Genomic DNA, 13,212 nt, shown 5'->3' with positions numbered 1-13,212 from the left:
CCTGTAACTTAAATACTATGGTGTAGAGTTAACAACACTTAACTACTCTGGTACGAAGTAAGGATAACTTATGTACGTAAGGGAACAAGAGAGGGAAGAAAACAAAGATATGTGTAAATACACACACACACATATTCTTAACAAAATAAGGAGGGTAATTTAAATAATTAGTCTTCATTTCTGTAACTGGTCACATACTTCATAGCTGGTATTTACTTTCTTCCACTACTCATTCTGCATTTTCTTTGCCTTCAGCAAACACCTCAGCTGGTCTTGGTTCTTTACTGGATAGGATGACCTAAACCTCATTTCTGAAGAGTCTTGGGCCATTACTGGTCCTACTTGGATTAGATTTCTATAGTTTTCCATTAATCTTAACCACAGGGCAGAATGATACTGAGAGATGCCCTTAGGGATCTCCTATTTTGCAGACATACTCTGCCTTACCTCCACTGTGGACTGGCAGTCCAGTGTCCCCTTGGTAGTCGGGATCAGTCACCCCAGCCAGCACCCTAACTCCCTTCTGGGCCTATTGAAGACATGAGGAGCCCAAAGTGGCCGGGTAACAGTCTTAAGTTTATTGGAATCATCGTTGTAATTTAAGTTCCTTTTCTAAATACGTCTTTGAGTAGGGACACATTTATTCTAAAATGCACATATTACACAATTAATTCACCTGTGATAAAGTGAAATAGGGTATTAAGCAGAGATAGCATGCTGGTATCATTTATCATCAAATTAGGGAGGCGAGATTCCCTAATGTAATATTCCTGATTTTGAGCCGTGTATGGATTCTTTTTCATGAAGGGAAAAAAAAGTGCCAGCAGAAGTACTAATGCTGACTTAAAGCATTTTGATATTAATTTACTTAAATATGTACAAACGTTACACAAGATATAAAACGTTTATGGCTACTGTATTTCTGTATGAAACCGAAACTCATTTACAAATAAAGTACAAGCAAAACCACAAAAGCAATAAAGTTCAAATAAACAGCAAGTGAATATAACGCATAGATTTTGCCAGAACTAACCTGCTGCTCCACATAGGCATGGGGCCGGTCCTGCTGGCTGTGACACAGACTAGTCTGCATTCAGCTTCCCGAGGCGCTTGCGCCCTGCATTGGCCCTGCTGCCCCCGCTCGCCCTGTGGCCGAATACCTGCAGAACCTCTGCGCCATCACAGCTCCCTCCGCGCTCACATATGGGCGTCAGATACACCTCTGTGCTTTTCTCCCTTGCCTGTGGCAATTAAAGCTGGACACTTTTGAACATCCTTTGTCACATAGTTGCATGGTGTTAAGTCTCAAATTAGTAAATGGTTTAGTCTTAATGACGTGAAAATGTCTCGTTTGTAAATTATCACTGCAAAAGAGTAATTTTACTTTTTAGCCAACATAATCAAAATGATTACACTGGCAGATATGGGACAATTTTGGGGGAGTGTTACCATGTTAGTGTTAGGGCGTGCCAGCCTGGGTAGCTAGGCATGTTAATGAACTCACTAAATAAGTACTCTGATAATACTGTTGGATGATGGAGGCCCAAAGTAATCACAAAACAAAAGGGAGCACTAAAGTCGTATGTCAATACTTGCTTAAGGACCAGCCAGATAATTATGAATAGGCCTGTGTTTATTGTTTTTAAAAATTATCCAACTAAAAAGTTTCTGGAAAGAACTCATAGTCTCCCAAGAATATATCTAAGGACCCTCAGAGGTCTGTGCTCCCCAATTGGAGGAACACTAATGTACTGGGGAAAAACAGTGAACCTTGAAGACCTGGGGACAAGCTCCTGAAGTGTTGTGACAACTTAGGCAGGTCACTTAACCTCTCTGGGCATCAGATTCCTGATTTGTGGCCGACTTCAGGCCAGGTTCGCTGGACTTCAGAGTCCCTGCTCTTCCTTCTTCAGTCAAAAGGCTTGGATTTTGAGTTTCTATAATTCTATGTTGGGCTTCTAGTTCAATCAGCAGTCCTGACCAGAATGTGTAGTGTGATGGTGGGCTCCCCAGGAGGGCCACATTATTCTTTGAAATTATACAGATTATAAAGCCCTCACTTTTTTCCATTATAGATTCTGATTCCCAGCATAGCCACGAAGTGATGCCTCTCCTCTATCCTCTCTTTGTCTACCTCCATCTCAACCTGGTCCAGAATAGTCCGAAGAGCACAGTGGAAAGTTTTTACAGCCGCTTCCATGGAATGTTTCTGCAGAACGCTAGCCAGAAGGATGTCATTGAGCAGCTACAGACCACTCAGACCATCCAGGACATCCTGTCTAACTTCAAGCTTCGAGCATTCCTAGATAACAAGTACGTGGTCCGTCTCCAGGAAGACAGCTACAACTACCTTATCCGCTACCTCCAAAGTGACAACAACACCGCCCTGTGCAAGGTCCTCACCTTGCATATCCATCTTGACGTGCAGCCTGCCAAGAGAACAGATTACCAGCTCTATGCCAGTGGTAACTCCTCTCGAAGCGAGGGCAGCGGCTTAGAGCCCACTGACATGCCCGCCCCTATTCTGCAGAACGAGGCTGCCCTGGAGGTCTTGCAGGAGAGCATTAAGCGCGTCAAGGATGGCCCTCCCTCCCTCACCACCATCTGTTTCTATGCCTTCTATAACACAGAGCAGCTGTTGAACACTGCAGAAATCTCCCCGGACAGCAAGCTGCTTGCTGCTGGGTTTGACAACTCCTGTATAAAACTGTGGAGTTTACGATCCAAGAAGTTAAAATCCGAACCCCATCAAGTAGACGTGTCCCGCATCCACTTGGCTTGTGACATTCTGGAGGAGGAGGTATGAGTATCATTTTTCTTCCCTACACCTGCCTTACTAATTTGCTTAGAATTCTTACCAAACATGGCAGCTCTTGTGGAGAATGGACTTCCTTAATTCCTCCATCGTATAGCTAAAGCCAGACTAATACCCACGTAACCTGTAGCCGCTGAATTCCTGCTCATACCTAACTTTGGAAGAGATGACAACTATGTTTCACAACATTAACTGAACATGATTAATGATTGGTCAGTATTTATTACTGTCTGAATATGGATAACATTGCTAAGCCTAATTAAAGACCTTTAGCTAATATTGAGATTTACAGTAAGTGTGTGTGTGTTGTGTGTGTGTGTGGTGTGTGTGTGGGTACATTTATGCAAATATAAACAATTAGAAGTAGGATCACTGGGTCAAGGGGTCTGCATTTTGAATTGTGATGAGTATTGTCACTTCCCAGCCTCATCAAACTGAACAAGAACGCTGGTTGCTCTTCACCCTCACCAACACTGGGTGTTACCAGCCTCTCTGAGGCCAGTGCACGTCCTCTGGCTTCATGTGCTCCAGGGTGTTCCTAAACCCCATTTTGAAAAGTGCACAGAAAGTATAATTGCTGTTCTATCCATCAATCAGGGTAGTGATTTGGCATGGTTACTGAAAAGGGCAGGCCCAGTGGCCTGAGTTTCGGGTCACTGAGAATCACTGCCTTAGAAAACATGTGCACAAAGAGAAAGAAAATTGAACTTCACAGAGTTAACTTTCCCTGCGAGTGGCCCACAAAAGCTGGAAGCTAGAATATTTTTGTCATCTCACCACTGAAATTCAGGTAGCTCTGCCTCAGGTTACTTACAGTGGAAAATTCTTTGCACGGGGTTGAAAAATAAAGGAGTAAAAAAAAAAAAAAACACCAACATTCAAGTTAATTTCCACGGGTGATAAGGATACCAAGAATATTGGATGCACAAAATAAGCCCTTTCTTCCTATTCTTCTTTTCTTAGTCACCTTCCAGTTAGCATGGTCTTTGAATTTTTGTTTCTTGCGACTGAGACAATATAATTAGAGGAGTTTGTTGTGATGAGTAAAAGGTCTACATTCCAATGTACACACTTTGATTTCTAGGATTTTATAGTACCCTCCAAAATTTTTTTATTGCACATGTATTTGAGTTTTTAAATTTTCCTAGGAGATAATTATAGCCTGTTGAGCATTCTTCACATACAACTGAAGGACGCTGCCATCATTGATTTACAACTTTCTGTAAATACAATGAAAAATATTTTTCCACTGACCTTATTAGCTTGATGACATTGTGTTTGGAGAGTATTCTCAGCATTACAAATTAATATAAAGGAAGATAGCAAAGATAGAAAGGTAGATACAAAGAAGGAAAGAACATTAGACTAAAAAAAATGTTTAATATTCTACCCTTCTACCCTGGCTACCACTGAAAATTAGCTCTGTGACTGATTCTGTGAAGATTTCCAGGCTTTGGGAGGTATGCATTTGAAGACCCAGAAGTGAAGAATAACATGATGAATTCCAGGAAGTGAAAGAAATTCAATCTGGCTGGGCTAAGACCCATAGCAGTACGGCACCACAGGCTATGGATTATGGTGGCCTGAGCTAGGGGAGCGGCCCCAGGAAGGGAGCTCGGGGACTGGTGAGACAAGAGCTCCGGTGGGAGGTGCTGTTCCACTCCAAAAGAAGATACTTTGTTTAAGTATCTTCCTGATGTATTCGCCATTATCCACAAAGTACTGTAGATTCTGCTACAGTATAAAGGTACTGCTTTCCTTGTGAACAAACTTTTGTTTCATTTTAGAACTAAAGTTGAGATCTTCTTATCATGTTGTCAAGGGGTTTCCTGTTTGGGATTTCTACATCCCCCACCCATTTTGTTACAGCAGTTTACAAAAGTTTTTGTTGTTAATGGGGTTTTTTTTTGGGGGGGGTGTTTGGTTTTTGGTTTTTTGGGGTGCTTTGGGGTTTGTTTTTTTTTGTTTGTTTTTTGCTTTTTGTTTTTTGTTGTTCCTGACAAGGAACATTTTGGGGAAAAGCAAAATATAACTCAGTTCTGGTAGTTAGTTTTTAATATTTCTTCAATGAGAACTTGGACTTTTTTTTTTTCCTTATAGAATTCACAATTAAAATAGAAACTCTTAATGCAGAGGTCACAAATTCACATGCCTGTAGAAGCCAAGCAGGTAAATGTAAACGGTTTACCACTACCTGGATCAAAGAGATGGTAGGAAGTACAAAAGTACATGAAAACCCAATTAAAAAGCCAGTTTGCAGCCTCTGCCTTAATCTTTGTGAAGCAACAGCTGTTGCATAAATTAGTGAATAAAATGTTTTAATAGTGGGTATTTAAAATATTGACCAGACCCACCAGTTCCATTTCTAGGTATATATCCCAGAGAATTCAAAACGTATGTCCCCACCAAAACTTGTACATGAATGTTCAGAACATCATTATTCATAATTGCCAAAAAGTGGGGACAGCCCAAATGTCAGTCAGCTGATTAACAAAATGTGGTATATCCGTGTAATAGAATATTATTATGCCATAGAAAGGAATGAAGCAACATGAGACATGCTATGTTGTAGATGAACCTTGTAAACATTATGCTAACTAAATAAAAGAAGCCAGTCACAAAGGACCACATGCTATATGATTCCATTTCTAGGAAATATCCAGAATAGGCATATCCATAGAAACAGAAAGTAGATTGATGGCGGCTAGGGACTGGGGACAGGGAAATAGGCAGTGACTGCTAATGGGTAAAAGGTTCTCTTTTGAGGTGATGAAAATGTTCTGTAGTAGATAATGGTGATAGTTGCACAACTCTGTGAGTATACTAAAAGCCATTGAATTATGTTTTTTAAAAGAGTGAATTTTATAGTATGTGAATTATATCTCAGTTTAAAAAAGTCAAAAACAGGGGCGCCTGGGTGGCTCAGTCGTTAAGCGTCTGCCTTCGGCTCAGGTCATGGCCCCAGGGTCCTGGGATCGAGCCCCGCATCGGGCTCTCTGCTCGGCAGGAAGCCTGCTTCTCCCTCTCCCACTCCCCCTGCTTGTGTTCCCTCTCTCGCTGTGTCTCTCTCTGTCAAATAAATAAATAAAAATTAAATAAATAAATAAAATAAAAAAGTCAAAAACAGTAATCAAAAGCTCCTATGAGGGCATAAAATTTTCTCTATTTATTAAGCCAAATAAAACTGGATTTACAGCACTGCCCTGTAGCTTCTGAGATCTGCAGCTTAAAGCTGTTCTACACTTGATCTTAGCCAAAAGTTCGAGAAGCGATTCTAGATTAACCTTTGAAAAGCTATTAATTGGCATAGCAGTGTCCCTCTTCTCACCAGGACCAGTAGCCTCTATCCTGTCTGAGACCCTCCATCCTCTGTGCCACACTAAATGGAGTTGGAAATGAGGTCCAACTTTTACCCTTGTCGATTGGTAACTGTGTATTTTTAATATTTGAGCAACATGGCAAAACCACAGATACCAAATCAAGGATTTGCTCTTCGTTTCAGGTATGTGTATACGATCACCCTCGTCACTGCCAGCCTCCCGCCCTCCTAGCCCAGCACTACAGCACCAGTACTCGGTTCATGTACTGGCTAGTGAGCCTCCTTCCCCCAATCCAGCAGTCTCTAAGTTTCAAAAGTAAAGAAGTCAGTGTTGTGTAATATTCAGTTCTGTGATTTGTATATAAAACGGTCGTGTAGGTCTGTGCTGGCCTAGAAGAATATAATGTGAGCCATGTTTGTAACTTTGATTTTTCTAGTAGCCACATTAAAAAAGTAAAAAGAAATAGTCAATTAATTTAAATAATGTATTTTATTCAATCCAATAATGGCCAAAATATTATCATTTCAACATGTAAGCAATATTAAAAGATTATTAATGAAATCTGTTACATTCTCCTTTTTTGTCCTAAGTCTTGGAAATCTGGTGTGTTTTACACTTACAGCACATGTTCAGCTCAACTCGCTAATAGCCGCCTTTTCTATTCTAGTTCAGGCCATTGTCATCTCTCCTGGAGAGAGCAGCCCCCCGCTTGCTTCCAAGTCTTAACCTACTCCCAAGCCCAGCCAGATTTAATTTCTTTCAGTTCCATTGGCAGCTAATGTTGGGAGAACAGCCCAAGGCTAAATTTCAGACCCCAGAAGGTACCCTCGAGCTAGGAAAGACTGGAGTGTGAGCCGAGGCACTCTGAACCTCCTACTCCAGGAACAGACATCCATAACAAGTCTGAGATTTTTAGGGCCTTCATGGTCTAAAGCAGGGCTTAGCAAACTATGGCACAGGGGTACATAAGATAATGTTTGAAGGTCTTTTTATACTTACTCTTCCTATTATTTTTAAATTTCTTACTTTATGCATGTTTTATAATGTACATAGTACGATTTATTATTACACGAATATACTTAACAAATCAAAAATTCCTATTTGGGATGCATGCCCAAATGAACACCCGAATAGGGTGTTCAGTCAAATGTAGGGATTGGGGTTTTGTCCTGTGAGCATGAAAGGAAGGAAAGGGAGAATCTGGGGTTGGGCATGTGTGAATCAGCTGCTTGTTCAGAGTTTTAGTTCGACTGTGCTGAGGCCCTTGTGGGACTGGGTTGAGCCACGGAAGAAAATATGGCTGGGTTATTTTAAGCTGTGGTCCTGGCAAAGAGCTGATAGCGATAGCCAGCAGGAATGCTCTGGTTTCCCCATCTCTTGGTCTATAGAGTCAACCAGGCGCTTTTCCCCCCTGCTCGGGACAATCATCAAGACCCCTGGGAAGTGCCAGCTTGACTCCTGGCGCACCCTCCTCTTCCCATCTCTGAGCGTGCTGTTTAGGTCCCCACTAAGGAGCTGAAGACCCGCCTCCCTAACTTCCTGCTCCAAATGAAGACCACTTAAGCCTCAGAGATGATAATGTGCCCTTTAATCCATCACTCACTTTCAAAGGGTAATTCATCTGGGGTCGTTTTTTGCTCCCACAGTTTTTATATAAACTTTCTGGTGTACAGCAATGAGTCATCCTTGAAATTTTAAAGTGTTGTCATAACCTCTTTTGAAAGGAAAATTACTAATATTCTTGGTAACACTCGGTAGAACGTTAAGCTCCCAAATGCTTATGTATTTTTAACGTTGAGTGTCTGGAATAGCCATTTTGAATATTCATGGACATCAGTGTTTATTTTCTCTTAACTTTTTCTGAAATCTGTACACATTGAAGGCGTTTGTTTTATTTTGAATTTAATAGTTTTCAAGAGGAAGTTAAAAAGATGCCATTTTCCTGTACAAGAACTTAAGGCCCACAGACATATTTATATCTAAGCTAACAAAGCCGATTGGTTTAGAACTCTTGTTACTCCTCATTCTTCTGGTGTTTAATTAAAACCCATTTTAATCTATGAATTCTTGAATAGAGACCGCTGTAGTGTTAAAGAACTTGTCTATGAGGGAATGAAGGGAAAATGGATTTTGAACAGAGATACTGTCCTTGTGGGAAAGAGGGTGAGGAAGGGGACTTTCCCCCTCGGTACCCTGAGTGGCTGTCTTCTTTTCCGTCCCCACACACAGGAATTTAGTTCCAAGAATCCCATGAGTCACTCGGCTTTGTTTAAAGCCATTCTGAACCCATGCCTCGCTTGGGAAAATGTTTGAGACCCTCTAGAAAGTCAGAGTTTTAAAACTTCATCTTTTTTCTTTTTGGAAACTGGCAGTTTATGCCTGGTCACAAGGTGTGAGTGTCATTTATTGATAACTGCACCTTTCCGGTTTACTATTTGTTCTGATATGTCCAGGCTTTATTTTGGCTAACCTCCTGCAGGGGTTTTGTATTAGTTTTGAAGTGAGACCATGTCTGCCTTCATCATTGACCCCACTCATGAGAGTAATGAACGTGCCAGGAATTTTCTTAGTGGAGTAGAAACAGGGAGCAATGTGGCTTATGAAGCAGCTAAAACCAACAGATGAAGACAGGCCCACAGAATAAAAGAATCTGAGAACTTAATGTAAATTCAGAAGTAAATCTTTCCAAATGATGTCTATCAGGATGAACAATGGAAGTCAGCGTGGGCGATCTTTTAAGCAGCCTTTGAAATCTGTTACGCTCAGCCTAACAGTAAGGTCTACAGTCGTTACTGTGTAATAATAGCCTCGCATTTGTGTACTCTGAATTTGACAGTCGGAGCTGGAAGATGAATTTGAGGAAGACGGTTTGTAAGTTGCAGGAGACTTTTTATTCAGTTGTGCAATTATGAGTTGTTTTCCTGGGGTCGCCCTTCAGGGCAAAGACCGCTGTCGTTTACTGGGCAGATGCTATTTCCCAAGTAGTGGCTTTTTTTTTTCTTCTTTTTCTTTTTCTTTTTCTTTTTCTTTTTCTTTTTCTTTTTGCTGGACTGTTTGGTTGTCATGGCAGACCACTAAACATTTTTCCCTTGTGTGTCTCTCTGCCACCCGCCCTTCCCCCTACTGTCCCCAGGATGATGAGGATGACAATGCGGGCACAGAGATGAAGATACTACGGGGACACTGTGGACCAGTGTACAGCACAAGGTTCCTCGCAGACAGCTCAGGGTTGCTCTCTTGTTCTGAAGACATGTCCATTAGGTACTGGGACCTCGGGAGTTTCACCAACACTGTGTTGTACCAAGGACATGCCTACCCTGTGTGGGACCTGGACATTAGCCCGTATAGCCTGTACTTTGCCAGTGGGTCCCACGACCGCACCGCGAGGCTGTGGTCATTTGATCGGACGTACCCACTGAGAATATATGCCGGCCACCTGGCAGATGTGGACTGTGTCAAATTCCACCCTAATTCAAACTACTTAGCCACAGGCTCGACCGACAAGACTGTCCGGCTGTGGAGTGCTCAACAGGGCAACTCGGTGAGGCTCTTCACGGGCCACCGCGGCCCCGTGCTCTCTCTTGCCTTTTCTCCCAACGGTAAGTACTTGGCGTCAGCTGGCGAGGACCAGCGGCTGAAGCTATGGGACTTGGCCTCCGGGACCCTTTATAAAGAACTGAGAGGCCACACGGACAATATCACCAGCCTCACCTTCAGTCCGGACAGCAGTTTGATCGCGTCTGCGTCCATGGACAACTCCGTGCGTGTCTGGGACATCAGGAACACTTACTGCAGTGCGCCTGCCGACGGTTCCTCTGGGGAACTCGTGGGTGTGTACACTGGGCAGATGAGCAATGTACTCAGTGTGCAGTTCATGGCCTGCAACCTTCTTCTAGTGACTGGAATCACGCAAGAAAATCAGGAACATTAATTTTTGTTTTTTAATCTTTGTGGTAACGGACTGGGGCCGTAGTGGAAAGCCTCCAGGTTGCAAGTCGTAGGACAAATTGAGATTGAATCACTGACTGTGAAAGACTCCCCGCTTCTCCCCCTTCTCCCGTGCAGACATCCTGAGCTCGTCTCCCCTGCACTCGGTCCCCCACATGTCGAAGGACTGGAGGGGGAAGGTGCTGTGATTGGACATGAGATGGAGCATGAAGAGGCTCTGGGGGTCGGATTGCAAGCTCTTACGGAGATCCCGCCCGTGTCCTCGCGTGAGCACCTTCGTGTCTCTGTCTCATTTTCCCGTGTGTCAACCCCAGATGCTGCTTACCTCGCCGCCGGGTGCTGCCTTTGGTCCGAGGATGGTTGCAGGGCACCCTCACGAGGAGTGGTGCCACGGGGTCCCCGCTGCTCAGTCGGCGGGTGCAAGGGGGCTTTCCTGGCGTAGGAATGCGGGGGTGGGAACTAGGAACGGGGGCGGGCATCATCCTGGCGAAAAGTCTTTCCTTTTCCGTAATTACAGAGAACCAGGATTTTTTATTATTATAATTATAATTATTATTATTATTGAGAAGAGGAAACCTAGCACTGGCAGAGGGGCCTTCTCTGCTCTCGTCTTTCAGGTTTTACTCCTGGCACTGGCTGTGATACTTGGAATCTTGAGGTTCAGGGAATTCAGAGAATTTGGTAGCACAGTGTTTTGGGAGAAAGGGAAACTTTCTGGGTGACGATGGGTCACTCCGGCTGACATGTGTCTAGAAGTGGGTGGGTGGGTTGGTTTGAGAAAGTCCTGGGCTCTGGCAGTGACGGTGGGAGAGGAAGAGTCTCCTCATGGCTGCACTTGTCTGAACAGTTCTCTCCCCAGGAAGGACAGATGGTGGTAAAGAAATGAAAAGAATTTGAAGCGATAAGGCAAAAGATAGAATTAGAAGATGTGAAATTTCCAAATGCCCATTTACTCGGAGGTGTGGCTCGCTCAGTGTCTTTTCCTCCTGCCATCATTCGCTCCCACCTCCTGCATTGCAATAGCAGTTTAACGAACACTTTGTGAAACAAATCGTAAGTACATACGCACGCATCTAAAACTGTGCTTTGAGGATAAAGCAAGTTCGAATTCGTGGAAAAAAAGGATTAAATATTTCTGTTTTCTGAAAAGAGTTATTTTGTATTTTGTTTTCTATTAAAATGTATTTAGTTTCAAAAAAAAAAAAAAAAGTGTTGTCATGTCATTTAAACTGTGAGGGCAGGCGGATGTGTGGCCCGGCCTGGGGTGACGTGTGCAGCCCACCTCTCTTCAGGATGACAGCCACTCATGTAGGCCAGACTAGCCCCAACACAGGTACACTCCCACCTGTTGCTGTATTCTGTTCAGCTAACTTTGAATCGTGCTTCCTCTTGGCGTTCACAGGAATTATTGGTAACATTTAATACTGTTTATACATCCAAGGTTACCAGTTGCTAACAGGAGACAATGTATATTTTACCATCTAGAGTAATTTGGGAAGATCCCACTTCCAGTTTTCTTTAATGACCCCATTATAAAATTTCTAAGGGGCATAAGAACTGTGCTATTTAATTAACTTAAACTGTTTCTCGAGCAATTCCGGATAAAGGACTCGTTCAGAAATTTAAATGATGCCAAAATACAAGAACACCAAGAATTATCAGGAAAGTAAAGGAAGACTCTAGAATTCTATGTGAAAATTTTTTTTTACTTGAGCCCAAGATTCTAATTAATAAGTGTTTCTTATTCATAAAAACCTATATATTTGAAACATTGTAAGAAGGATCTATTAGCGCCTCAGCCACTTCCACATAGTGTGCCGTGAAGAAGGCCAGGTAGAATTCAAGTATGTTCTTATCTGTAATAAGTGAACTCTTAAATTCTATGGTATATTGCTAGAAACAATAAAATCCCTAAATTGGGCTGAATCATTCTCGGGAGTGAAAATACCACTGACTAGGGATGATTTGGAAAGACTTTGTTTTTTAATACAAAATTTTTTTGATTAAACACAAAACTGTATTGGGTTGGTCAGTCTTCAAATTATCAATCATGTATATACTTTTGTAATTTGAATTCAAGCTCTTAATGATCTTCATGTTTGGCCTCTTTCTTTGAACTGATTTTAATGTGGGATAATTTAACTTTATAGAATACCCCTCACAACTTCCCCAGAATCTTAGAAATATCGTAAGGGGTATGTATGTATGTTTATGGCCACAAGGGTGCATAAGAACATAGTTAGACTCTTCAGGTTGCTCTCCTGTGTTGTTTTATTTTCTCTTCAGAGCAAGAGATGGACAGGACTGGTGATACTACCATTTAGTAGATGAAAATCTAAAGCCCAGAGAAGCTCTTTTATCTATACCCAACATGGAATGGTCACATGTCTTGGATGTGTTACAAGGAGGATCTATATTCAGTATCCTCAAGTTCTAGCTGGAGGATATAGCCCTGATAATAGAAAAACGTTTTTTGTTTTTTGTTTTTTTTTTTAAAAAACCTCCAAAAAGGAAATATGAATATTTAACAAACATATATATAGTGCTTACTATCTACCAGAAATCATTCCATGAGCTTTATGAAAATTAACTTTTTCTTTTATCTCCATAATAACCCTGTGAGATAAATGCCACTTTTATCTATATTTTACAAATGAGGATTCTGAGGCCCTGTTGGATTAACTCACTTTGCCAGAGGGTCACACAGCTAGTATCCGATGAAGCCAGAATTTGCACCTGGAAAGTCTGGCTCCAGAGTTCTTCCACAGGCTCGTGTGTCCCTTCATTCCCACAGTACCAGGTAAAGAGTGACCTGAGGTTACTAGTAACTAAATGTTCCTGGCAATAGTTATAAGACTCATGCTTCCCTTTGCCAAATAAGTCAGCAAAATCTAGCAGGATCAGGAACTGGTGGTAAGAACAAACTTAAACAATATGTGGCTAAAAGAAACTTGAAAATATTCGATTTTGAACCACAATGATAAATCTCTGCAATGTGTATAAGGTGCAGGGAAAAAAAAAAAAAGCTGAAATCTCTTAGGCTGATAGGCTTAGAAAACTCTGACTGTAATTTCAATTCAGCAGTACACTGGCCAAAAGAAAGAGAACGTTGAGATAAAGCAAAGTAAG

The 13,212-nt window shown here is 42.0% G+C and overlaps 1 protein-coding gene across 4 annotated transcripts in view; it reads left to right on the top strand.

Moving 5' to 3' along the window:
- The window catches only part of TAF5L (TATA-box binding protein associated factor 5 like), a 31,891-nt gene extending 19,712 nt beyond the window's left edge, over window positions 1–12,179 (top strand). For 3 of the 4 annotated variants that reach the window (XM_036072408.2, XM_078077696.1, XM_036072409.2), the window contains 2 exons: window positions 2,076–2,800; window positions 9,269–12,179. In XM_036072408.2, the coding sequence (XP_035928301.1) occupies window positions 2,076–2,800; window positions 9,269–10,066 (1,523 nt within the window). In that variant the 3' untranslated portion in view covers window positions 10,067–12,179. The remainder of the gene's footprint in view (window positions 1–2,075; window positions 2,801–9,268) is intronic. The other variant, XM_036072410.2, reaches the window with a different exon arrangement.
- The last annotated feature ends 1,033 nt before the right edge of the window (window positions 12,180–13,212 follow it).

Source organism: Halichoerus grypus, chromosome 7 (assembly GCF_964656455.1).
Source record: "Halichoerus grypus chromosome 7, mHalGry1.hap1.1, whole genome shotgun sequence".
NCBI classification, from domain to species: Eukaryota; Metazoa; Chordata; class Mammalia; order Carnivora; family Phocidae; genus Halichoerus; species Halichoerus grypus.
Note: the sequence above shows the minus strand (reverse complement) of the source record. Positions and strands in the feature narration are given on the sequence as shown.